Genomic DNA, 26,099 nt, shown 5'->3' on the forward strand with positions numbered 1-26,099 from the left:
CTGAGTTTGATAGTGTAAAATCCAAAAGGTAATTAGGTTGGTTTGAATTCAGAGATCCTATCAGTTATATCAACAACATTATTATTCATTTAGTTATTTTACATGGTGGGTCCTACCTTTGATATACATCTTAAGTGGTTAAACTTTACATGATCAAATAATTAAAATTATATGTTTATTAAATTTAATTATTAAAATCTAGATTTTCTTTTTAAGATCCTAAAATTGAATGTCAAATAATTAATCGGGGTGGCCCACCGGATGATTGGATCATTCAGATTCTTGAGGTCTTGGCATATTTTACCTCTACACATTTGATGAATTGTGTGGATCTAACTACATATACATTGATGACCCATCTCAACTTTTTACGCTAAGTGATACTAATCAATTGCGCAGAAATATCAACTTTTCTTATTAAACATTTATAAATCTGACTAGTGTGGCCCATCCAATGGTCAGATTGATTTGAAATTCAAGGCACTGTTATCTTTTGGTGCTTAGGATCAAATGACCCGTTCAGATCTATCTTAACATAATCAAATTGCACCTATTAAATTTATTCCTAAAATTACTGAAGAGATCTGAAATCATAAAGCATCACTTTATTAAAATTGTCTCTACACACCCATACAATGATCGTGTGAATGATCCACACCATCCATTGTATAGATCGGGAAGAAATTAACAGCATAATAAAAAATTAAAAAGATCTAAAGGTTGGAATTTACCTGATGAAGCCCTCTTAGACTCTCCTCTTCCTTTTTCCTTAGGGCTTCCTATCTTTTTTTTTTTTTTTGTTATGCAGAAACCTCTGCGTATCTCTTTTTAAAGAAACTTCTCATAGGATGGGATGAGCACATCCTCCTTTATCCTGAATTTGAATTTTTTATGACATTTGATAAAAAAATTTATATTACTACTTCAAGAATTAATCCATAAACCTCTCTCTCAACTAAGAATGTATCTACCAACTCAATTATTGACTTATTCTTATTTTTTATTTAAAAATAAAATCTTTAAATATTTAATTTAGTTTTTTTTTAATGCACCAAAATTTAGGGTTGTTACAATTTCAATTATAATACAATACTTTCAGAATGGTATCCTATAGTTACTTTCAGCGACTGATTGTGAGTATTTCCTTTGTGTTTGACCAATCTTATAGTTTAAAAGTCATTTCATACGAAAGTCAAGATGCAATCCGTCGTTTCATAATAATCTTCAATCAACGTATCTACCTATATCAATGCTTGGGGTCAAAGTTGCTTGGTTTAAATCCAGTCGCACAATTAGTTTTGTCACGCCTACATATACCACACGTGACAAAAACAAACTGAGAGCCAACAACAACTAGTGGTGAATTTTTTGCCAGGGCCAATCTATATTAGAACCCCTGATTAAGAGGATTTAATTATTAGGAGTTACATACAACGTGTATAATTTTGGTGTGTTGTTTGTATTTAGGAGTTCGTGTAGGCCCATGCTTAACAAAGTTACAATAGGAAAAGATGGTCTACTAAGGAAAATGCTTGCTTACCTACCACCTTTCATCTGTCATGGGAAATTCTCAGGGCCTGTTTGATTTTTCAAATCCGTGTAAGTGCCCAGTGAATTAGTAATTATTACTTCTCCACTCCGTTTGAAAATGCAATTATTACCATTTCACCCGTTTGAGAGATTGTGTAATTACCTTTGTAAATGGGTAATTATTACCATCTTGATATTTAAACTAGTTTTGAAAACCGATTAAAGAATATTAGTTTAAATTTTTGGGCCACACCCTAATATATAAGATATATCTGCGCCGTCCATCTATTTTTACTTAACATTTTGAGGCATGAGCCAAAAAATGAGGCAGATCCAACACTCAAGTGGCCCACACTAAAGGAAATAGTGACACTGATAAGTGTTTAACAGTAGATATTCGATTCCCTAAATCCTGTGGTGTGGTCCACTTAAGCTTTGTATCAGCCTTGTTTTTTTGGTCAAGTCATAAATTTAGCTAACATAAGAGATGAATGGTGTAGATAAGCCACATACATCAAGGTGGGCTCCAAATATATTTCATAGTGTCCTCAGTTTTTTAGCTCAAAAATAACATTCAAATCAAGCACAGTACCAATGTCGCACTTACTGAAAGAAATAATTATTGCTCCACGTTTGCAATGCAATTACAATTAGGGGTGTACGTCGGGCCGAACTAAGTTGAACTGGACTCAACTCAGCCCGGCCCGGTCACTGGGCCAACATGTCTAACTTGAACTCGATCCAATCAGCAATCGAGCGAGTTCGGGCTAGTTTCAGACCTTATAGCAAGTTCATGGAAAAGGCTTTGGCAGGTAATCCGCGTCCCATTACAAGGCTCTCGATCAACGGTTTAGATAGTTGAAATATAAACTCCACAAAAAATCTAACTAGTCAGGACATTATAATTCCTTTTTGTATTTGGGTGAATTGAAATATGTCAAACTATCTAGGCTATCCAGTCAGTGGCTATCAAATGAATGGTTAAAATGTTTCAATCGTTAAACTTAAATGGTTACGACCTTCCAATTTACATGATTTTTGGACTCTGATCCATCTACAAAGGGACCCACGATTTAGACGACCTAGATTGCTGTAAATCTATCATTTACACCACTTTTCCTAGCAAGAAAGAGTGAGAAGAAAAGATATTAGAGAGATTGAGAGAGAGAGAGGGGAGAGAGATTAGAGAGAGAGAGAGAGAGAGAGAGAGAGAGAGAGAATTTTAGGGTTTAGGGTCGAGCGGCGTTCTCACTTCTCTATCTCAAATGGTTAACGTAAGGATTTAGGAATATATATATATATATATATATATATATATATATATATATATATATATATATATATATATATATATATAACGGCCCTATGAAGCCAATTCGTGTCTTAGTTAATTCTATAGGTAGGGCTATGGTTGCTAATCTAGACAATTGGTACGGAGAGCGAACTAGGTGGGCCAAGTCGAGCGAGTTAACCGGGCTAGCCCGGTTCATATACAGCCCTACTTACAATTGATTTAGAAAATCAAATAGGCCCTTAAGTTTTATAAAATCTAAACCGTGCATCAGACAATTTTTAGCCACTATCCTAAAATCAGGCTGGTTCAACAATCGAGTGTGACACACAGTAAAATTACACTTAAAACCTCTGAATTCACATGGTATAGCCCACCTTTGTTTTTTAATACCGTGATTTTTGAGTAATTATTCCATTATAATGAAACACATCAGATAAATGGATTGGATGGCATATAAACACCACAGCGGAGCCTAGTCAAAACGAAATCGGATTGCGTATTGAGTTATTCAGTACGCTTTTATCATACTGAGTAAACTCAGTTGGGACCACTGTGAATGTATGTGGTTTATCCACACCTTCCATCTATTTTTCCACATAATTTTAGGCATTGATCCCAAAATTGAAGTAAATCCAAAACTCAAGTGGACCATGCCACAGGAAAGAGTGTGGAATAATGACTTCCACCGTTGAAACCTTCTTAGGGCCCACAATAATGTTTATTTTTCATCTAAGCTGTTCATATGATCACAAAGATATAGATGAAGAGAAAACACAAACATCAGCTTGATCCAAAACTTTTGTGGCCTCCAAGAATTTGTTAATGGTAGAGGTTCAATAAAACCGTTTCATGTAGCGTGTTCTACGTGAGCTTCGGATATAATTAACTTTTGGTCTCAAGGCTAAATTTATCCGTTAACATGGATGGACGAAATGGATAAAATAAATAAATAATTGTCAACCCCACAGAATTTACTCCGTACGCTAAGGGTACTGAGTTACTCGGTACGCAATCCGCTTCCAGTCAAAACTAATTATGGGAGTCCCATACCAACTTTTGCCTAGGCGGTCGTGTATCTGAGTACGGATTGCGGCCTACCTCCGCCCATCTCCAAGGGGGAACGGGCAGGAGCTTTGTGTGGCCATCTTGATGTATTTTTTTTATCCACACCGTCCATTCATTTTTATGTATCATTTTACGAAATATGACCAAACTTCAGGCATATCCAACTCTCACCTAGACCACACCACAGTAAGAATCAGTAATAATGATTCTCACCGTTGAAACTTTTCGAGGGCCCATCGTGATGTTTATTTGCTATCCAATCTATTCATAAAGTTACACATACCTGGATGAAGAGAAAACACAAATATAAACTCGATTTAAAACTTCTGTGGCCTCCGAGAAGGTTTCAACGGTAAGAGTTTAATCCCCATTTTGTAGTCCATATCTGTCTTTGATCTGCCTCAGTTTTGTGTTTATATCTTAAAATGATACGGAAAAATGGATGGACGGTGTGGATAAAACCCATACATCACGGTGGCCACTCAAAGCTCCTGCCCGTTCCCAGCTGGAGAGGGGCGGAGGTAGGACGCAATCCGCGTCCCGTGTATCTGAGTTGTTTGATGGTCATGATCTTTGGGTTCCGTGGAGAAGATAAGCCAGCGTACCTGATAAGCCGAGATCCACCATCGTGGCTCTGGCAAAGCCAATTTGATCACATACAGCGGCTGTACATGAACTTTCACATACATCCATTTCTCTCCGGCCACTATATTCAGTACATAGAATCTACTATGTTCACCTTTCTTAAAAGCCTTTTTCACGTACAGATGGTCCACCTTTCATAAAATCAGCTCGATCCACTTATCTATACCGACAAAAAAATTTAAAATAAATGAACAGTCGATGGTCTGAGTCAGTCTAGTCGTGTGGTCTTTTCATCCACTGGATCATCATGATATTATAAAAAATAGTTGGATATGTGGAAAAGAAATAACTGTATGTGAAGGTTAACATCCGGCCGCTGTATTTAGTAATTTCTCGAATGAAGAAGCCAGCGGAGTCTTCGACCCAAGAGCCCAGAATATGCAATTTGATATATAACCTCGACTCGAGGATTTGCAATTTGTTCGTACAAGTTATCCTGACCGTTGGTGTAGTGGGCCTACTACGCCTTATAATCTCGTGTACAGGACCTTTCTATTTGTGGCTTGCAAATAGAGGTTTGAAAAAAGTCTTATAGCAACGGTCCAGATTCAACAGAAGAATAAATTGGTATCTAGATATTCTAGAATCTTCCAATTTGGGGAACTTTGGGGACATGCTCAATCCCCATTGGATCTCGGCACACTACTGGCCGCAATGGTCACGATTTGCTGTTAGATTATTTAAAGGAGCAAACCAACCGTTGACAATGACGAAGGTTATTTGATTTCTCAAATTCATTGTAAATGCCCCGTAGATACTTACTTATTACGATTTCACTGCATTTAGTAACGCGTTTACTTCTGCTTGAGAAAACGGTCCAAAAAGATTAAGTTAAATTTTTGGGCCCCACCATGATGTATATGACATATCCTTATCATCCATCTACTTTACCATGATATTTTGACGCATGAGCCAAAAAAGGAAGCAGATCCAATGGTGAAGTGGCTCACATCAAAGTAAACAGTGTCCCTGAGAAGTTTTTAACGGTTGGTGATTCCCTTTTTCCTGTGGTGTAGTTCACTTGAACTTTAGATCTGGGTCATTTTTTGTCTCATGCCATTAAATTCAGTGGGCATAACAGATGAATGGTGTGGATAATCTACATACATCACAATGGGCCCCACAAATATTTGACAGTACTCCCATTTAGCATTAAAAAAAGTAAGAGTCAAATCAATTCTTAAAAAAAAAAAATGTAATAATTACACATAAAAATAATTATTACCTATTTACCCGGCAATTACGTTTACTTTATTAAATCAAACAGGCTGCCCATCTGACTCTTTGATATTTGAAAACGCTCTCGGAAGCTAACATTGCCCACGGTATTGGGGCTATGCTAGGGTACTTCGGACGCAATATGGTACGGTGGCTGGTGTTGACCCCTAGTTGCATTTTAAATGATGATCTAAACCGTTCATCTTCCGGTTTCTATGCCTACCCAGACTATTGTAAGAAACATTTGTTGAACGTGATCGTGTATGGAGATGAATATTTAATGGTTCATATTTGAGTCCAAGATTCAAAGGTATAGATCATCAACTGGAATTATTATAAGACTAACTTACATGAACGGTTCAGATCAAGGCAAGGATCTGGTATCATGTCACGAAGTTTAAACTGTTATAGTGGTGAAACAAAAGGTCACCAAAATCAGACATCATCGGAAATGTGAGGGCGTGTTTGAATCATATTACGCGGGTATCTAATTTTGAGAAGTGTGGCCGGTGGTTCGGTAATCCAAACCATTAAGGACTACGGATTTCCGCGGTGATGGACTGTGGCACAATCCTTGGAAAACAGATTAACTGGTGACGGACTAAGCCAAACCCAAGGATGAAGAGTCGGCTGAAGCTGATGGACGGTTTAGATGGATGATAAGGATACCAAATGCAACTAGTTCCACGGGAAATTTTCACACCCGAGCCCGGTCATTTTTTCATCTTCCGGATTTGGTGCACCAGGGTTTGGGGTGTACACGAACTGAGATAGCTCAGTTGACTCGCTCAACTCAACTCGAAAAAGCGCGACTGGACTTGGATCGAAGCCGAGTATGAACCGAGTTGAGTTGATTTTTGGAGCTCGAAAACGAGTTTGAGTTGAGTTCGAGCTTGCCCCACCTCAGCTCGACTCGGCTTGGATCGAATCCAGTTTGAACTTGACTCAATACAGGGTATATATACCCTTCAAAAAAAAAACCTCTCGGCCTCCCATACCTGCACGGCCGCCCGCACGAACCCTAACCTTCCTCTCTTCCTTCCTCTCTCTCACCCTAACCGGCTAACCCTCCCTTCCTCCCTCTCTCTCTACTCTCTCCCTCCTCTCTCAGGCGCTCACCTCGCCATCTGACCATTTCCTTAAACCCCAACTCCTCTGTCCAATTGCCACATCTACTGTCCAGCGGTAACTCCCCTACCTGGTCGCCCCTGCCCCTGCTGCAACTCACTAGTCTGAGTCTGATCGCCAATAAGCCGCAAGCCCGGTCGCCCCTGCCTCTGCTGCAACTCGCCAGTCCGAGTCTGACCGCTGGTAAGGCACAAGCCCCTACCCCTGTATGAACCAAAATATGCAAGAAATGCATTCCTCTGCATTGTTGATTTGGACATATTTGCATGCTAACTATTTCCTTTTGAATAAGTTCCGGATTCTTGTTTAATTTGGGTATATTTGCATAATTTTTCAAAAATTTTCTTTCAACTTGATTTCCAGTAGGACCTAGCTCGATGAGAGCAAGCATTTCAACAGCTTAAAACATACCTAGGGTCTCCACTGTTGCTCTCCAAGCCAAAGCCCATGGAGGAGTTGTTATTATGTCTAGTGGTTACGGTGGTCAATTCGACCCTAGTGCGAGAAGAAGAAAGTAGACATCGACCGGTTTATTACATAAGCAAAGCCATGACTAATGTAGAAACACGGTACCTAGAAATAGAAAAGTTATCACTGGCACTAATTGTGTTATTCCGGCGTATCCGACCATCACTACACTAACCCTTTTCAAGGAAAGTTCCATTCTTGGTCATTACAAGCTTATCAGAATCAAAGACTAAATTAACTCCAACCTTGTCAAGGAGCGAAACAGAGACTAAGTTGCGACGAATGTCAAGCATATACATCACGTTCTTTATCATTAAAGTCTTTCTTAATGTGAGCTTTTAAACAACATTTTCTTTTCTAACAACTAGAGAGGATCGAGCATTTCCCATGAACACTTATTCCTCATCTCTTGTTGTTGTTGTTGTTGTTGTTGTTTTTAGCGTGTTAATACACCCACTGTCAGCTCATCTCTTGTCGCTTGATATGAGGTGAACATACTCCAATCCTTATATACATGCTGTGTTTTCCCAGTGTCTAATATCCGTTTTATATTGTTTATTAGAGTACTTTAGACACTATAACAATAACCATGTTTGAATTTTCTTCAGCTTCAACAAAATTGACTTGAGATTTTTTATTTTTATTTTCTTAAGCTTATATTCATTTTCATAATGTCCAGGCTTCTTACAGTAGTTACAGGGCCTATTTTTTCTTAAATTACCCATTTGTTTTATTTTTTAGCCTACACTCCTTAGAGTGATGTCTAAGCTTTCCACAGTTGTAACAATTTCATTTCTTTTTGTCATTTTGTGCCTGACTTGTTTGTACTAGGTTAGCCTTTAACACAGATTCGTTTGCATTTTCAATTTGGTCTTTGTTTCTATTAGCCTCATCTATTCTTATGTGTACGATTATATTGTATAAAGAAATGTCATTTTTCTTATGTTTCATTTTACTTTTGTATTCTTTACAGGAAGGAACTGACTTTTTAATCAGTGCTCTTGACAAGAATACTTCGTCCATTTTCATTCCCTCAATTACCAGTGCATGCACTAGATTTGGATAATCATGAATTTGGTTCATGACAGGTTTATCGTATGTCGTTTCATAATAAAGGAAGTTTGCGATAACATGTTTCTTAAATCCTACATCTTTAATGACACATTTCTTTTCTAATGCGGTCCAAATGTTCTTAGCAGATTAATAAGAAACATAAATGTCATATAATTCATTGGAGAAGGTATTCATGATGTAATATTTACAGTCATTAACATCTCTAAATTCATTTTTGTTGAATGGATCAACTATAAATGAATACGAAAAAAAACCAAAATCTTTAATGTTTCTAGTTTAAAATTGATTTTCTGTTTTCATTTTTTGAAATTCTATCTAGCGATCGGTTCAATTTTGGACAGTTTAGTTGTAGGGTTAGCTATGATGGTGGCCATGGAATCCAATAGAGTTCTTGTTGTAACTCGGTTTTTAATAGGTTAGAAAAATAGTCAAACACTAGTTATAGAAATGAAAAAAAGAAGAAAACTTTTCTGTTTCCAAATATCGAATAACAATTGAAGATTTTTTTTCAAAATTGTTGGAAATAATGTGTTGAAAACAGTAGATAATATTTAGAATAATAAAAAATTAAATAATAAAATAAAGTAAGAAAAAATAAATTATTTGTTTGAGTTGAGGTGTGACTAGGGCACTCGGCTTGAAACCAAATTTATCCTCCTTGGACCGTGTCGTTAGTTTTTTAATGAATGAATTCAGAGATGAAGTAGGTCCACATATAGATAATGATCAGGTGCTTAAAATACCATTTTAAATAGGCTGGGTTAGTTAAGTTTGAACCCAACTAGTGTGACCATCCGAATAGATACGTTTATGGTTTGAAATTTGCATAAAATTGATGAGTGTACCTGCAGAGTATGAAATAAAATATTAGTGCAAGTGTACTCTCAATCCTCACATAAACTCAGACCTAACGTGCACATCCACATCAATGGCCCAATGCAACTCGGCGTGCGCGTATGGTCAATGGCATAGGTTTAGACTAATTGCATGACCCTTTCATTAGACAAAATTCACATGTCCTTAAGAAGTAGCTTCAGTCATGTAAAACTCCTCTCTTATACACTTAATTTTTCTCTAATCCTTCTTAATACAGGATAAAAGATATTCTAAAAACAAAAAACAAGACAATTTTAAAATTTTAAAACATCATTTTAAAATCCTTTTAAAATGAAACATATATCAAAGGTTCGAAATCTGATAAGATTTTTTGCATGGCCCATCCAAGAAAGTCCTATTACATGAATGATCTTGATCAACGGTTACAGCCCCAGTGATGTGACAGACGATGCATCTAATTACAATATAAGGGGGAAGCATTCTAGCAAACTTCAAAAGAAATATTTTTTTTACCACGCGCTGGTACCTGTAGGCGGTTAACCTTAGTATGTCGATAGCCACGTAGGTGGCGCTTTCATGAAATCTACACCATCCATCGGATAGACCACACCATAGGAAACAGCTGGGATGGAAAGACTACCATTAGTTTTAAGTGGACCCCACCGTGGTGTTTATATATGTAATCCAATCCATTCATCTGATGTACCTCATCATCATCGAATAATCAACCGAAAAATCACAATATTCCAAAACTCAGGTGGGCCATAGCACGGAAATTTAGACATTTTGGTTTTTTCTTGGAGTGGCCGAACTGAGTCTTGCATCTGGGGGTCGGGACCAAACAAGTAGTGATTTAACAAATGGACGGCCTGGATTTCATGCGCGTATATGTACCTAACACGAGGTACGAAGCGTTTTGATTAAGTAGCTGAGAGTACGAGTCAAATGCGAAATAGAGACTTCCGGCTTGGACCCGTACCTTTTCGCTTTATAAAAGGATATTTTCCCCCTTTGAAGATCCGGATTCTTCCCCGTATAGTAGCAGACTTCTCCAAGCGAGAGCGAAAACCCCTCTCTCACAGAGACTCAAGAAGAGCGAAGCAATGTCTGCTTCCACCTGCTCGGCTGCCAATCTGGGCGCCCTGCTCGGCTCCATCTCTTCCACTAACAACCTCACATCCGCCGCCGCGTCGTACATCTGCAACCAGTTCGACGCAGTGTCCGGCCAGCTGGCGGACACCCGTTATGCCGTCGACACGACCTACCTCCTCTTCTCCGCCTACCTTGTCTTCGCCATGCAGCTCGGCTTCGCCATGCTCTGCGCCGGCTCGGTCCGCGCCAAGAACACCATGAACATCATGCTCACCAACGTCCTCGACGCGGCTGCGGGCGGTCTCTTCTACTACATGTTCGGCTTCGCTTTTGCCTTCGGCTCCCCCGGCAACAAATTCATCGGCCGTCAGCACTTCGGCCTCAGGGACTTTCCAACCCCTACCTCCGATTACAGCTTCTTCCTCTACCAGTGGGCCTTTGCGATCGCAGCCGCTGGCATCACCAGCGGCTCGATCGCCGAACGGACTCAGTTCGTCGCGTATCTCATCTACTCCTCTTTTCTCACCGGCTTCGTCTACCCCGTCGTCTCCCATTGGTTCTGGAACGCCGATGGGTGGGCCAGCCCGGCCCGATCTGATGATCTCCTCTTCGGATCGGGCGTCATCGATTTCGCCGGATCTGGTGTCGTCCACATGGTCGGCGGGATCGCCGGCCTGTGGGGAGCCCTCATCGAGGGCCCCCGGATCGGCCGATTTGACCACTCCGGTCGGTCCGTCGCGCTGCGCGGTCACAGCGCTACGCTGGTCGTGCTTGGTACGTTCATGCTCTGGTTCGGGTGGTATGGGTTCAACCCTGGTTCCTTCCTGAATATCCTGAAAAACTACGGCGAGGCGGGGTTCTACTACGGGCAGTGGAGCGCAGTTGGGAGGACAGCTGTCACGACGACACTGGCCGGGTGTATGGCCGCGCTGACGACTCTGTTCGGAAAGCGCCTGATCTCCGGGCACTGGAACGTGATGGACGTCTGCAACGGGCTGCTGGGCGGGTTCGCCGCTATAACGTCGGGGTGCTCGGTCGTGGAGCCGTGGGCTGCGATTATCTGCGGGTTCGTAGCGGCTGCCGTTTTAATCGGCTGCAACAAGCTCGCGGAGAAACTCAAGTACGACGACCCGCTTGAGGCCGCGCAGCTACACGGCGGGTGCGGCGCGTGGGGGATCATCTTCACGGCGCTCTTCGCCAAGAAGAAGTACGTTAACGAGGTTTACCCGGGGAAGCCAGACCGGCCGTACGGGCTCTTCATGGGAGGGGGCGGCAGGTTGCTCGCGGCGCACGTTATCCAGATCCTCGTGATAACGGGCTGGGTGAGCGTGTTGATGGGGACGCTCTTCTTCGTGCTGCATCGGCTCGGGCTGCTGAGGATCTCGGCCGAGGACGAGATGGCGGGCATGGACCTGACGCGGCACGGCGGGTTTGCTTACGTGTACCATGAAGAAGACGACACACAGAAGAACGGGTTCATGCTCAAGAGCGCGCCTATGCGCGTGGGACCCACCGCTGGCACACCCCCAGCCAATCAGGTCTAGGGTTTTTCCTTTTCCTTTTCTTTTTTTTTTTAGTCGCTGGGATATATATATGAAACGGTGCATCCAAACCATCCATCTTTTGGGCCTTATTGGACAATTTCCAGTCGATGACTTTGATTCACGTGTGAACTATTCCCCATGAGAACTAGATGGACGGTCGAAACGGCTCTGATGTATTCCTCTTGTGCAAGATCTGCCGTATATTTTTTGGGGGGACATTATACTGTACGATAATAATTTTATTTTTGGGTGGTTGTTGGATAGATTAGGTTTTGATTGGCTCGTGCTTGAAGTCTGCTTTGTTTTTTCTGTTTCTTTTTTTCCGGTCCTCGTGGAAGGAGGGCGAAAAGTCATCTTATCTTTTTTGGCAGTGTCTCGTTTTGTATGGTTTCCTTACCTACTGTAAGGTGTGTGATCCCACCCGCGTGTGGAAGAGTACAAGCCCGCAGCCGGTTGCATGTGTGACACGTGTGAGATCTCCTTGTTGCTTGTCGAAACTAATGAATGGATAGAAAAAAATGGCCCTAGATTTACTTTGGACGTTGTGTGGTTCACCTATTTAAAGGAGAAGATAAAAGCAGTATTTTCAACGGTATCGAAAAGCTTGGCAGACCGCGTTTCGTGTGAGCAAGGGATGCGATTAGGTGGTGAGGTCCTGGAAGCGGATTGGGTGGTGACCCAACACCACCCAGCTAGGTGGTGTTGTCTGCGACCCTGGAACCAGCGAGGTGGGTGAGACCCTGTGGGCCCACCTGGATGTATGAATTGTATTTCCACTCCGTTCATTTATTTTTCCAGCTTATTTTAGGTTATCATATAAAAAAAAGGAAGCATATACAATTTTCAAATAGATCACACCACAGAAAGCAGTGGTCATTGGGCTCCGACCATTATTCACCATCCAACTTGTTGATAAGATTATACAGACGTGGTCGTAAAAGGTTTTTAATGGCCAGTAACCACTTTTTCCTTTGGTGTGGTCCACCTGAAATTTGTATCTTAAGTTAGGAGACCATGGCCTAAAATAAGCTGGAAAAATAGATGAGCGGCCTGGATATACAGTTCATGCATCGGGGTGGGCTCATATGGTCAGGATCTCACCCACTTAGCTGGTTCCAGGTCGCAGCCAAGTGGAGATTGATAATTACACCACCGTTGAAACCTTCCTATGGCCCACTGTAATGTTATTTGCCTGATGCGGATTGGCTAGCGACCCTGCCAATGGTCTATGCTTTATGGGCCCCACCATGATGTATGTGTTTCATCCGTGCTTATTGGGAACCACGTCACAGGAAACAGTGTTGATTGAACGCTCGCGATTAAAAACTTAGCTGATATTTGTTTTTTTTTTTTCTAGCCTTCATCCATATAAACATTACAGTGGGCCGTAAGAGGATTTTAATGGTGGAGATTCGATCACTACTGTTTTACTATGGTATGGTCCACTTGAGATTTAGATCTACCTCAGTTTTGGGATCAAGCCCTAAAATGATATCCAAAAATGGATGGACGGCATGGGTAAAATACAGACATTATGTTACCACTAGTCACGGAAGTGGATTGCGTACTGAGTAACTCTGTGGGATCCACGATGATTTATGTATTTGATACACCCCGTATTTTAACGGTTAACTTCAGGTCCTGATCCCAAAATTAAGTATATCCAAAGATCAAGTGGACCACATCGCTGCAAATAGTGTGAATTGAGTGTCTACCGTTGAAAAATTCTGTAGGGCCACAATTGTTTTCGATCAAGCGGATATATTTTTCCCATTCGTCCCGGTCTTTGTGATCTTATGAACATGCTGGATGACAAATAAAGATCACTGTAGGCACTAGAAAGTTTCAACGGTCAAAATCATTATTCCCACTGTTGCCAGTGGTATGGTCCACTTGAGCTTTGGATATGCTTCGATTTTTGGGTCAACATCTAAAATTAGCTGAAACAACGGATGGACGGATTGGATAAACCGCATACATTCACGGTGGCCCAACTGAGTTGTCCGATTTCACTAGCCACCTGGCTAGTGGCAGGATCACCAGCCAAACCGAGTCCTTATTTGCCATCCAACCTGATGATAAGGTCACACTGTCTTGGATTAAGAGAGCACGAATATCAGCTTTATCCAAAATTTCTGTGGCCCAGGAAGTGCTTAATGGTGGGCGTTCAATCACCAGGCAAAACGGATGGACGGCATGGATCAACCCCGTACATCGCGGTCAGCCCTACAGCACCCAACACCACATAGCTCGGTCCCTGTGGATAAGAATCCAAAAATCATGTAGATGCAAAACTCAGGTAGACCACACGATAGGAAATAGGGGCTACTGAAGTTTCAGATTAAGATGATATTTGTGATTACAGTTTATTCTTATGAAGGGCTTGGACGGCATATAAGCATCATGATCTGTTCTGAAAAGGTTTTAACAGCAGACATTTCCGTTCTCACTATTCCCGCTGTGGGGCCCACTTGAGTTTTGGATATACATGATTTTTGTACTACTCTCCTATTGCGAGCTTGACTAACCGTGTGGCGGCACCACGAGATGTGATTGGTATGGCCCACCTCTGACAGCGTACAGCCCCACCCATAACATCTGGCCACTGCACCACCTGAGGGTGGTAAGGAGCTCGATACCTAATCCACGTCCTTAAGCAAGACAGACGTTGCTTCTCCTCCAAATTGTGTGGGACCCACTCCTCGTGATTGCGCATCCGGTGGCCGTGGATGGCTTCGTGCGCCCAAAATCACACCCATTAAGAAGGTGAAGGTCAAGGGTTAAAATCGGTGATTTTCATCCCTTTGGTCCGATGAAATTGGTTTGGCGAACGTGGGCCCGCGAAGGTTGAAGTAAAAGGTAAGGTAGTCATGCGGTCTACTGAATCCTTCCTCCTTTTTATTCCTCGTGGTCATGTGGTTGTTATGGATGCTTCAGTGTTTCGCAGGCATGATTGATTCTTGGAAATGTATTTTAGTGAGTGGGCTACCAATGATTCTAGCTTTTTAGCTTTTCCAACATTGACTGTGGACTATAAAATGTTCATTGCAATTATATTTGAATAAATTAAGATTAAAAATTAAAATAAACCCTAATCAAACTTCTGCTGGATATCAAAGGGATAGATAACTAACCTAAAGACATTCTCAGCAGAGCGGCTTAGGTGCAGCCCAGCATCACACAAGCCGGTGCGGCCCTCACCGTAGAACCCACCTTGATGCATATATTCTATATCCACACTGTCCATCCCTTTTCCTATATCATTTTAGAGCATAAGCCCAAAAAATAAGGCAGATTCAATTCTCAGGTGTACCATACCATAGGAAACCATGGTGATTGAACAACTCACCATTGAAAGCTTCCTAGGGCCCACTGTAATGTTTCCGTAGTATTTATTTGCCATCCGACCTGTTGATAAGGCCACATAAACACTGGATGAAGGGGAAATTAAAATAAAATAAAATAAAATAAACAAATATCAGCTTGATTCGAAACTTTTGTCCTATTAATGGTCAATCACCACTCTTTCCCATGGTATGGTCCACCTGACGATTGGATAAGCTTCATTTTTTGGATGATGCTCTAAAATGATCGGGGGAAAACGGACCATGTGGATATTGAATATATGCATCAAGGTGGGCCCCATGGTAAGGGCTTCACCGACTTGGCCTCGGCCTCAGCCGCACCAAATCTGCTCCCATTCTCATCTTAAGAAAATGAGACTGCATGAGCTTTTGTGCACATGCTCAGAAAATTCCTCATAGATCCTAAATTTAGGTAGTCTGCTTTTCGAGAAAGGAAATTATAGAACTACCTTCGTAATGTGTATTATTTGTATGACATCCAACCTGTCAAACATTCACACCTAACATAATAATCACAAGGACGAAAAATCTTCCTGATTAAATTACTAGATAAGTTGCGCTTGCATTTTGGTGTTTTTGAGTGGTGTTTTCTTTTTATGGTGTAGCTCACTCTTTTAAACATCATGGTGAATTACATCTATTGGATGGTTTGAATATCCTAAAGATACCAGAAGCACACCATCATTCTCCACTTTATTACTTTCGAAAGAAAAGTTCACATTGGGCATTATGTTAATTCCACTGCAAGCACTTCCAGAACATTTCATTTCTTAGGGGCATTATTTGGTAAAATTTTAATTTGTGAGGATTTTTTACAGTAAAACCCTGTATGCAAATGGGTTGGTTGTCGATGGTTAGCAATCTCGATTGTACCTATTGCTTGACATTGCTCATACCAATATTGTCCATAAACAGAAAGGTTGTATTGGCTCAAAACGGGTTAATACGGGGCAATATTACCCTCAATCGGAAGTGGACCATATGATATGCCAAAACTGATTTTTAATCTTTGATCTACGGATCAACAAAAATGTAATATTTGGGCTATCGCCCAAGTTTGATTGGACAGCAAATGGTTTATACACAATATTTCATTTTATCTAATTTTTTTATTTTTTATTTTACACACCTACCCACCCACCCACACCCCACTGAGCAAATGGTTTATGAGCAATGGGCACTAGAACACAGGACTTCAGTGTTGAAATGCAGAGCATCTACTACCGAGCCATGCGTCGAGAGACTACCCAAATTTCATGTATAGTATAGGCTATAGACAGGATTAGACAAGAATAGTTTCATGTATAATATAAGAAGAATTTCATGTTCAAATGCCCTGATTCAACTGCATTAGTAACAGATGCTTACTTATTCTGTGTTTTCGCAAGCACTTCCCTCATGAAAATAAGGATGAGTGGCAAAGATATTGTAGTTAGATACTTCAATTACCCTGGGCCTGCAGCTAATAGAGGTCGAACTGGAGGGCGCCGTCGATCCCTGAATTTGGGAACAGAAGTGATCACCTACAACTGGTTGTACACAAAAAACATATTTTCAATGGAAAATGCCTTGAAAAATGGGCTGTCGTTTAAATTTACCTACAGCCAGTCATTGGTGATGAGTCCACGTTTCGAAACCAATCCATCCAAACAGCCTCCAAATCCTTGTGTGGCCCACTGAAAGAACCTCTATACATCAACTAGCTTGAGTTGACTACATGGCCTCTAATCAACACCACCATCACTGTCGCCGTCATCTATCAAAGAGTACAGGCATACAGTTCCGAAACAGATCATGCTTCGACAACCCAGCTATACCTTCCAGAATCTTGTGAATCTCCTCAGCTCTAGGGTGCGTCTTATCAGCTGAGTAGAACTGGTGAACTTTGTTATCAAACTGCACCCTGGCGTCTTCTGCACTCCCCGTTCCTTCAGCATCTTTTTCACCATCCCCACATCATCCCACCTCCCACATTCGCTGTAGATATTTGCCAACATAACAGCATAACCCGCATTGTTTGGGTCAATCTCAAGCAGTTTCCAGACGGAGAATTCTGCCAACTCCATATTCCCATGGATCTTACTCCCATTAAGCAAAGAACCCCAAACGACCTCATCAGTCTCCATTTTCATCCCCCTTATAACTTCCATGGCTTCCTCGAACTGTCCAACTCAACCAAGAAGGTCTATGACACACCCATAATGCTCAATCCGAGGCTCGATTCTATAATCGCGACTCATTGATTTGAAATAGCTACAGCCTTCATTGACCAATCCTCCATGGGTACAAGCATTCAACAAACCCACAAAGGTGACCTCATCTGGCTCAACACCCACGTGTTCCGTCTCTTTAAAAATAGCAATTGCATTCTCACTTTGCCCATGGAGAGCAAGGCAGTTAATCATGGAATTCCATGATGTCAAACTTCTCTCAGGCATTTCATTGAACACCCGTTTCGCCTCATTCAAGCTCCCACATTTTCCATATATGTCAAGGAGAGCATTCGCAATGAACGAGCTGGGGCCAATGTTGTTTTTGCAGATATATCCATGTATCCATTTGCCAAGATAGAGCATGCCAAGGTGCGCACAAGCAGAGAGAGCGCATACAACGGTTATCTGAATGGGCCTCTCTTCACGGGTACCCACAAGGAGCATTCTTTGGAACAATGAGATTGCCTCGGAGAAAAGCCCGTTCTGTGCACACCCAGCAATCACAGCATTCCAAGATGGAACGTCCCTCAAAAGCAAAACAGCATCCCCCACCATACCAACTCTCGCATACCCAGAAACCATAGCTGTCCAGGACACAACATTCCCCTCAGACATTCCATCAAACACCCGGCGAGCGGTTTCAAGATCTGAATACTTCAAATACGAATCCACCAGTGCGGTCTGTACAACTGCATACCCATCGAAACCCGATTTCAAAATCTGGGTATGTACGGTCCTGATCTCATTGATAGAAGAACCATCAGAACAAGATTTCAGTACATGGGGGAAGATGAAATGATTGGGCCGAGGACAGTTCAGAGGGAGCATTCTGCTGTATAAGAGGAGGGCCGATTGGGAATCGGACTGCGAGGCGTAGTCGGTGATCATGTCGGTGTATAGATAGATATTGGGGGAATCGAGATTATCAAAGATGAGGCGGGCGTAGCTGAGGTCGATGAGGGAGAGGATGGAGAATCGGACGAGCTTGAATGCGAAGAACTAGGTCTGGCCATGGCCCAGTGTTACAAGGTAGAATTGGAGCTGTTTTAGATGGCTGAGATGGGTATATTTCTCAAGCAGAGATAGGATGTGTTGGTTGAGGCTTGGTTTTGATAGGTGTCCGTTGGAGGATGTCATGGCAGTTAAGGATTTGAACGTCCTCTTTTGCTTTTTCCCGCTCTTTTTAACGGCCACAGGGAATTTGACGCAAACACCCTACCGTCTTACCGGGACGCGGATTTATGTGAGTCACGGGTAACGTATTAGTGGGTCAGGCCCTGACCGTGGGCGCCATCTATATGTATTTGTTATATATCCACATCATCCATCCGTTTTGTCAGCTCATTTTAGTGCATGGTCCCAAAAATGAGGCAGATCCAAGACTAAGGTGAACCATATAGTAGGAATTGAATTCCCACCACTAAAAGCTTTCTGAGGTTAGAAAAGTTTTGGATCAAGCTGCTATTTGTGTGTTCCTTTCATTTACAGGTGTGACCTTATAAACAGGTTAGATAGCTAATAAACATTACTGTGGGCCCTAATAAGTTTTAAATGGCGGGCCTTCAGTTACTGTTTTGTGTGAAGTGGTCCACGTGAGAATTAGACTTGTTTTTTTTTTTGTTTGGACCATACTCTAAAATAAGACTGGAAGACGGATGGCCAATGTGGGTATGCAACACATACGTAGGGTGGGCCCTGGTCATCAAACCAGTACCAACTAAGCTGTTATTCTGGACTCATCTAATCAGACTCGTATTGGGTCCTAGCCCCGCCCGGCTGGAAAAGGGCAGTAGCTTTGAGTGGCCACTGTGATGTATAGGTCTTATTCACACTGTCCATCTAATTTTTTTTCCTACGTGTGAACCCTAAAAATGAGGCAGATCCAAGGCTCAAGTGGACTACAAGATGGGGATCAAACTCTTATAGTAGAAAACTTCTTGGGCCAAGGTAGTTTTGGATTGAGCTGATATTTGTGTTTTCTCTTCATCCATAACTTTGTGAATAGACTGGATGGCAAATAAAAATCACCGTAGCCCTAGAAAAGGTTCAGAGGTGAGAATCATTATCACCTCTGCTTCCTAATCTACCTCATTTTTGGGCTTATCCCTTAAAATGATATGAAAAAATTAGATAGATGGTGTGGATAAGATCTATACATTACGGTGGCCACTCATGGCTGCTGCCCGTTCCCAGCTGGAGACCGGCTGGGGTAGGACGCAATCGGCGTCCCATCTAATCGTTTACATTCATCGAGATAGGCCCCACAGTCAGATCCTGACCCAACAAGCAGTTCGTACTCATCTAGTCCGCGCTCCCTTTTAGACTGGGAGCGGGCTTAGAGGTGAGGCCCCGACCATTGGGCCCACCGTGATGTATGTATTGTATATCCACTCCGTTCATCAGTTTTTCAGCTCATTTCAGTATATGGTCCAAAAAAAATAAAGCAGATCCAAATCTCAAGTGAACCACACCATAGTAAACAGGGTCATTGACCATTAAAAACTTTACCGTTGGGAATAAACGGTAAATAGTCCAAATTCAACGAACTAAATAAAATGCTGACCATTGTTAAATGGGTGTGATTTTCATGGCTATGCTTCCTCCCAGCAGGTTCATCATTTTGAACGGTTTGGATTAATGACTGTGGTGGTTACATCTACCATGGTGAGACACCACTAACCGTCCATGGACATGCATGCGTGTTATGAGCATACATGCACCCCGGTTCAGACCGCCCAGATTGTGGACCCCAAAATAATTTCGATCCCAAGACACTAATATTCATAGTATAAATAAATACACTTCATCTTAACCGTCCATCTGACGGTTAGGATATCCTTTCAATGGGACCCCAGGATAACAAAATTTGGACCCGTGAGCATGGTGGGTCCAACCCAGGTTTTAAAACATTGATTCGTACATGCAGTGTATGAAACACAACCCAAAAACGAGTGTCTCCAGTCGAATCTTTAGCTTATTTTTATTTTTATTTTTCTGGTTAGCTTGTTAGTACACAACCACTGTTAGCCACCCCCACTAGGGATCCATACCAAATACCTCAAGTGTTGAAACGAGGTATCTCCACTCAGTCTACCAGATGAGCTATGGATCAGGGTATGAAATATCATATTTCAGTTTACTATTTTAATATTAAAAGGTACACTTGAGGTCTTGGTATCGATCCTAGTGGGGGTGGCTAACATGGAGTGTGTGTACTGACATGGGTGTGTACTAACAAGCTAACCCAAAATAATAATAATATTAAAAGGTCTTATAATTTATTTATTTTATTTTAAAAACTTTTCGCAGCCTTTTAGCTAAGATGAAGTGTAACTTTTGTTCTTATCAGTTTAATATTCAATATATGGGCCATCAATTCACATGATATATTAAATTAATTTCTGGTGAAGTGCCTATTACCATAGCTTTCTCCTTTGTTTACGAGTATATTAAAAAAGATTATAGTCTGTTTAGCTATCCTTCTTAACATTTGTCTTGTGTTTATGAGTTATTTTTAAAGTTGATTATTGTGAAATCATCTAAATATATTTGTAAGATCTTTTAATCCTGTGTTGGTAGATGCATCATGCACCAAACATCTCAACAGGTCTTTAATTGGCATTTTTCATCAATCATGTGGCCCACCAGGCTAATGGAGAGATTTTCAAGCGAGGGTTTATTGTTGATGGGATGCCTCAGTGGTCTGGGTTACCAAATGGTGGGCCCCGGCTGTAGGTACCATGTGCACTGGCTAAGGGGGGAAATCGGATTGGGTACTGAGTTACTCAGTCAGCTCCTAACGTACTGAGTAAACTCAGTTGGGCCCACCTTGAATGTATGTGGTCTATTCTCGACGTCTATCTGTTTTTATATCTAATTTAAGGGGTTGAGCCGAAAATGAAACACATCCAAAGATCAAGTGGATCATACCACTGGAAACAGTGGGGATAATGATTTCCACTGTTGAAACCCTTCTAGGCCCCATGGTAATGTTTATTTGTCATCCAACCTTTGCATAAAATCATACATGCATGGATGAAGGGAAAACACAAATATAAGTTTGATCAAAAACTTATGTGCCCCCAATAATTTTTCAACGGTAGACGTTCAGTTCAACTGTTTCCTATGGTGTGGTCCATTTGAAAATTGGATATGATTCATTTTTAAGCTCAAGCATAAATTTATCTAGTAAAACGGATTGACAAAGCAGATAAAATACATAAATCATGGTGGACCTCATAGAGTTTACTCAGTACTAGTGAGTTAGTAGGCAATCCGCATCCCAAGGGGACGCGGATTGCATACTAACACTATGGTGGCCAGTTGCTAGTAAATAGTGCAATGTGGGAACCACTGTAATGTATGTGTTTTATCCATGTCATCCATTCATTTTTCCAACTCATTTTAGGGCATGAGCCTAAAATTGAGGCAGATTCAAATCTCAATGGGACCACATTACAAGAGACAGTGGTGTAAAAACTTCCTGCTAGCCACAAAATTTTGGGATCAAGCTGAAATATGTGTTTTCCGATGTGACCTTATCAACATGTGATGGCAAGTAGACGTTACAGTGGGCCATAGGAAGTTTTTAATTGTGAAAGTTAAGTCACCACTGTGTTTTACGTGGTGTGATTCATTTGAGATTTGAATATGCCTCGTTTGGGTTCATGTCCTAAAATGAGATGGTAAAATGGATGGACAGCTGGATGTACCATATACCTTGGGTTGTACACTAACTGGGCTAGCTCGGTTAGCTCGCTCGACTCAGACTCGAAAAAGCTTGATTTGACTCGGTTCAAAGCTGAGTTCGAGCCGAGTCGAGCTGATTTTTTGAACTTGAAAATGAGTTCGAGTAGGCCCCAACTCGACTCGACTCGGATCGAATCCAACTTGATCTCTAGATTAACTGCAGCTTCTGCTGTCTTTGGTTGGAAATAAAGAGTTACACATCTTTGATATATAAACAACTTTAGTTTGCTTTTCCTAAACCGTGGTATTGTTTCAGTCTTGTTTTGGACACCAGACCAAGGGCCAATGGCATGTATTTTATTTCCATTGAACAAGTCTTCTTGTTTATTGGTTTGATGCTCCATTTGTTTTTTGGAAGCGGATTAGCTGGTGTACCTCATTTGAACTCGGATCGAACCAGTTTGGTGACTCAATTACTTTGCCATTGATGTTGCTCACCAACTGTTTGATAAAATGACTCAACCAAATGTGACCGGTGGCAATGAAGGTTTGGCCGGTGGTAAGCAAGGTATGTACATTAAACAAGTACCTTTTTTCTCTTTGTTTTATTTGTTTTTTATTTTTTATGTTACCTAAAATGTGTTTGATAAAATACCTGTAGAAACATTGCCTTTGTTTGTAAAACAGTGGTGTTTTGAAGTTGCAGTTCAGGTGTTTATAGAAATGCTTCAATGGCAACTCGGATCGATCTTGGCTCGAACTTAGCCCAAGCTACTGATGGAACCGAGCCGAGCTGGCCAATCAAGCTTGAGGACCAAGTTGAGCTGAGTTCGAGTTAAGGTCAGCCAGTGTTCGAACCGAGTCGAGCTAAGGACAACTCGACTCAGTTCGACTTGATGTACACCCCTACATATACCACTCATCTGGATGGTGTGTTGACCTCACTAGGTTCTATAGTCCCATCATGAGGTATGTGTTATATTCAAACTGTCCGTTCATTTCGTAAGCTTGTTATGAGGCTTAAGCTAAAAAATAAGATGATTCAAAGATTAAGTGGACCACACTGAAAAAAGCAGTGGGGACTAAACGTCTACCATTGAAACCCTTTTGGGTCTCATAGAAATTTTGGATCAATATTATAATTTTTTTTCCTATTCATCCAGGTATGCATGACATTATGAACAGATTGGAGGGAAATTAAAACGTTACGGCAGGCCTGCGAATGTTTTAACAATGAAAATCATCATCTCCTTCTATTTGTGGTGGTCCACTCGGGCTTTTGATATAACTCATTTTTGGGCTCAAGCCCTATAATGATATTGCCAAATGCATGAACAGTTTAGATATAATAAATACATCATTGTGGAGCTCATATAACTTTAATCTCCTTTGAACCGTCTGTACAACTTGGAACTCAAGGAGCGCCAGCGCTTGTCTTGGCACGACACGTACCCACACCAGGTGGTATGTGGTACACCAGCCAATCCGCTTCCAGATAAAATACATTTACATACAGAAGTGCATAAAATAAAACACACCGTTACTGGCTATGTCAGTAAGCAATCTTAGTTGGGTCAAAAGACTTCAATATTGGTTGATCACATTGAGAAATGTCTAATTATTGATCTAGATCATCCATATTGTGGGGTCCATCTTTTATTGCACATCTCTTCTAAAAACCACTTTGTTAAAATGTTTCAAACCATCCAATCACCGTCTAGGAAGATGGACGGTCCATATTGATCAGAAATAAATAAATAAATAAACAACGTTTGTGCCAATGAATCTCACCAGTGGTCATCTTTGATTATCAATCCCTTACAATGTGTCACTTTAGTCGGATAGGCTACCTAACAAAATGTCTAGGAAAATGGACAACTCATATTAACAACGATAGAAAAAGTCCGACCATTGATTTGCCGGTCGACGGTCTACCAATACCTTTGATTGCCCATCCCTTTTAAAAGTCTCTTGGATCAGTTGATCATGACCATTCAATTAATGACTAGGAAAATAGACAGCTCTATATCAATTATAGTAAAGTAAGTCTAATCTTTGATTTAGATGGTCCATGACATAGGGGCCTGCCTTTAAATGTCACCTTTGAGAAGAGAAGCTGAAAGGGATGTGACCGTGGCTGTAGATGAGTTGTGGAAGTTGGAGAAGAGAATAGGAAATAGTGGGAAAGGGTGTTGGGGCCGTTTGAACACATCCTCAAAGGGGATTTAAATTTTTGACAGCTTAATGCTGTCTTGAGCCAAACTCTATATTGTGTTATATGTTTGGATGCACTTTTGTGGGCCTTCTTTGGTACCACAAATCAAAATGAATGGTAAAAAACCCACTCGCTAAAAATCATTTTCAGCTGGTCAATGGAAATTAATCTCAGTAAGAAAATAAAAAATTAAAAATTAAAAATTAAAATAAAATTAAAAAAAATTTAAAGATTTGTAAAAATCCCTTTTGTGGAAGATACGGCCAAACTGGCCGTTAAGAAGAGTTCTAAAATTGTAATTAGAATATATGTTATGAACAACTAATCTTTACATGATGCATTCCATTGTAATTGATTCTCTCCTCAGATGTATTATTCACTGTAAAGTGGCCTAAAAAGATTAAACAAACAGCCACATGCATGAAAAGAATGCCCCCACACATTTTTCATCCAAAAAGGTTGTGCCTTATGTTGTGGTACCTTCTTCCAAATAAGTAAACTAACCCTGGTGATCCCAGTTTTCTAGTTACCGAGAAATTAGAAAAGAAAAATGGTCCAAAAAATCAAAATAACCCATCTACCTTGAGTTTGAAAAATACTATGTACAGAAATGTGTACTTGAACCCATGACCTTAGTCTTGAAAGTCTTGTGAGATTACCACTAAGCCATGAATAAGGACCCTAATGCCATTAGATTAATATTTTACAAAAACGCTACAAAACTTTTTAACAATCAGCAATTTTTGTAAGAGTACGGTACCAAATAGTCACTCCTCTCTCATTGGGTGTTTAGATCATAAATTACTTTGGATAAGCTACTTATGCTATAAGTAGCTTATCTTGGTTTCAACTTAATTAGTCAATACATATATTTGGTAATTAGCATACCTATAATAAAAAAGTAGAAAAGTATGTTTGGTTTCCAACATCATAATCAAGTATCCCTCAAGTTTGTTTGGTCCCCCTAGCATCTAACATCCATCATATGGGGCCAACCTTTGATGTGACCCATTCATTGTATGAGCCTCACATTTGATGTGGGTCGTCCATCATATGTGGCCCACCTTGGATTTGGGCCATTTATTATTATGGCCCAACATTTAATGTGCACCATTCATTATGTGGGGTCCACTTTTAATGTTTCCATCCATCAAGTGGGGCCCACCTTCAATATCTACCACCCATCCTATGGAGCCCACCTTTAATGTAGATCATCCATCATGTGGGCCCCACCTTTGACGTGAGTCATCCATCATGCAGGGCTAGACTTGGATATGAGCCACTCATTATTAGGGTTGAACTTTGATGTTGATTGTCCATCATATAGGGCTCGCCTTAATGTGTGTTGTCCATCATGCAGGGCCTGCCTTGGATATGGGTCACTAGGGCTGAAAGTCGGGCAGGTTCGTGCTCAACTCTAACCCAACCCAAGGTTCTTGTTCCTCAACCCAACCCAACCCAACCCAACCCCAGGTTGGGAATTCTCAACCCAAGCAGGTTCGGTTCGGTTCGGTTGGTCGGGTGGATACATGCTAATATTTTAATAACTGCATTAATTTATTATATTTTAATACATATCTTATTTTTTATATTTATGATTTTATTAATTATATATGTAGTTATTTATCGTAAAAAACTTCATTTATTCTAAACAAACAAGCTAAAATATCGGACAACTACTCATTTAAAAGTCGTGTTGTGTAGCACACAATCTATTTGGGA

General features: G+C 40.9%; 1 protein-coding gene and 2 pseudogenes across 1 annotated transcript; 2 read left to right on the forward strand and 1 right to left on the reverse strand.

Annotated features, from left to right (window-relative positions):
* Positions 1-10,295: 10,295 nt before the first annotated feature.
* On the forward strand, positions 10,296-12,259 carry LOC131245760 (ammonium transporter 1 member 1-like). The gene has a single exon (XM_058245439.1). The coding sequence runs from the start codon at positions 10,363-10,365 to the stop codon at positions 11,893-11,895; it is 1,533 nt and encodes a 510-aa protein (XP_058101422.1). The 5' UTR covers positions 10,296-10,362; the 3' UTR covers positions 11,896-12,259.
* A 4,283-nt stretch (positions 12,260-16,542) lies between these two features.
* On the reverse strand, positions 16,543-18,611 carry LOC131245763 (pentatricopeptide repeat-containing protein At1g33350-like; annotated as a pseudogene).
* Positions 18,612-20,770: 2,159 nt separating this feature from the next.
* LOC131247547 (U2 spliceosomal RNA) lies at positions 20,771-20,903 on the forward strand (annotated as a pseudogene).
* Positions 20,904-26,099: the final 5,196 nt, after the last annotated feature.

Source organism: Magnolia sinica, chromosome 5, assembly GCF_029962835.1.
Source record: "Magnolia sinica isolate HGM2019 chromosome 5, MsV1, whole genome shotgun sequence".
Lineage (NCBI taxonomy): Eukaryota > Viridiplantae > Streptophyta > Magnoliopsida > Magnoliales > Magnoliaceae > Magnolia > Magnolia sinica.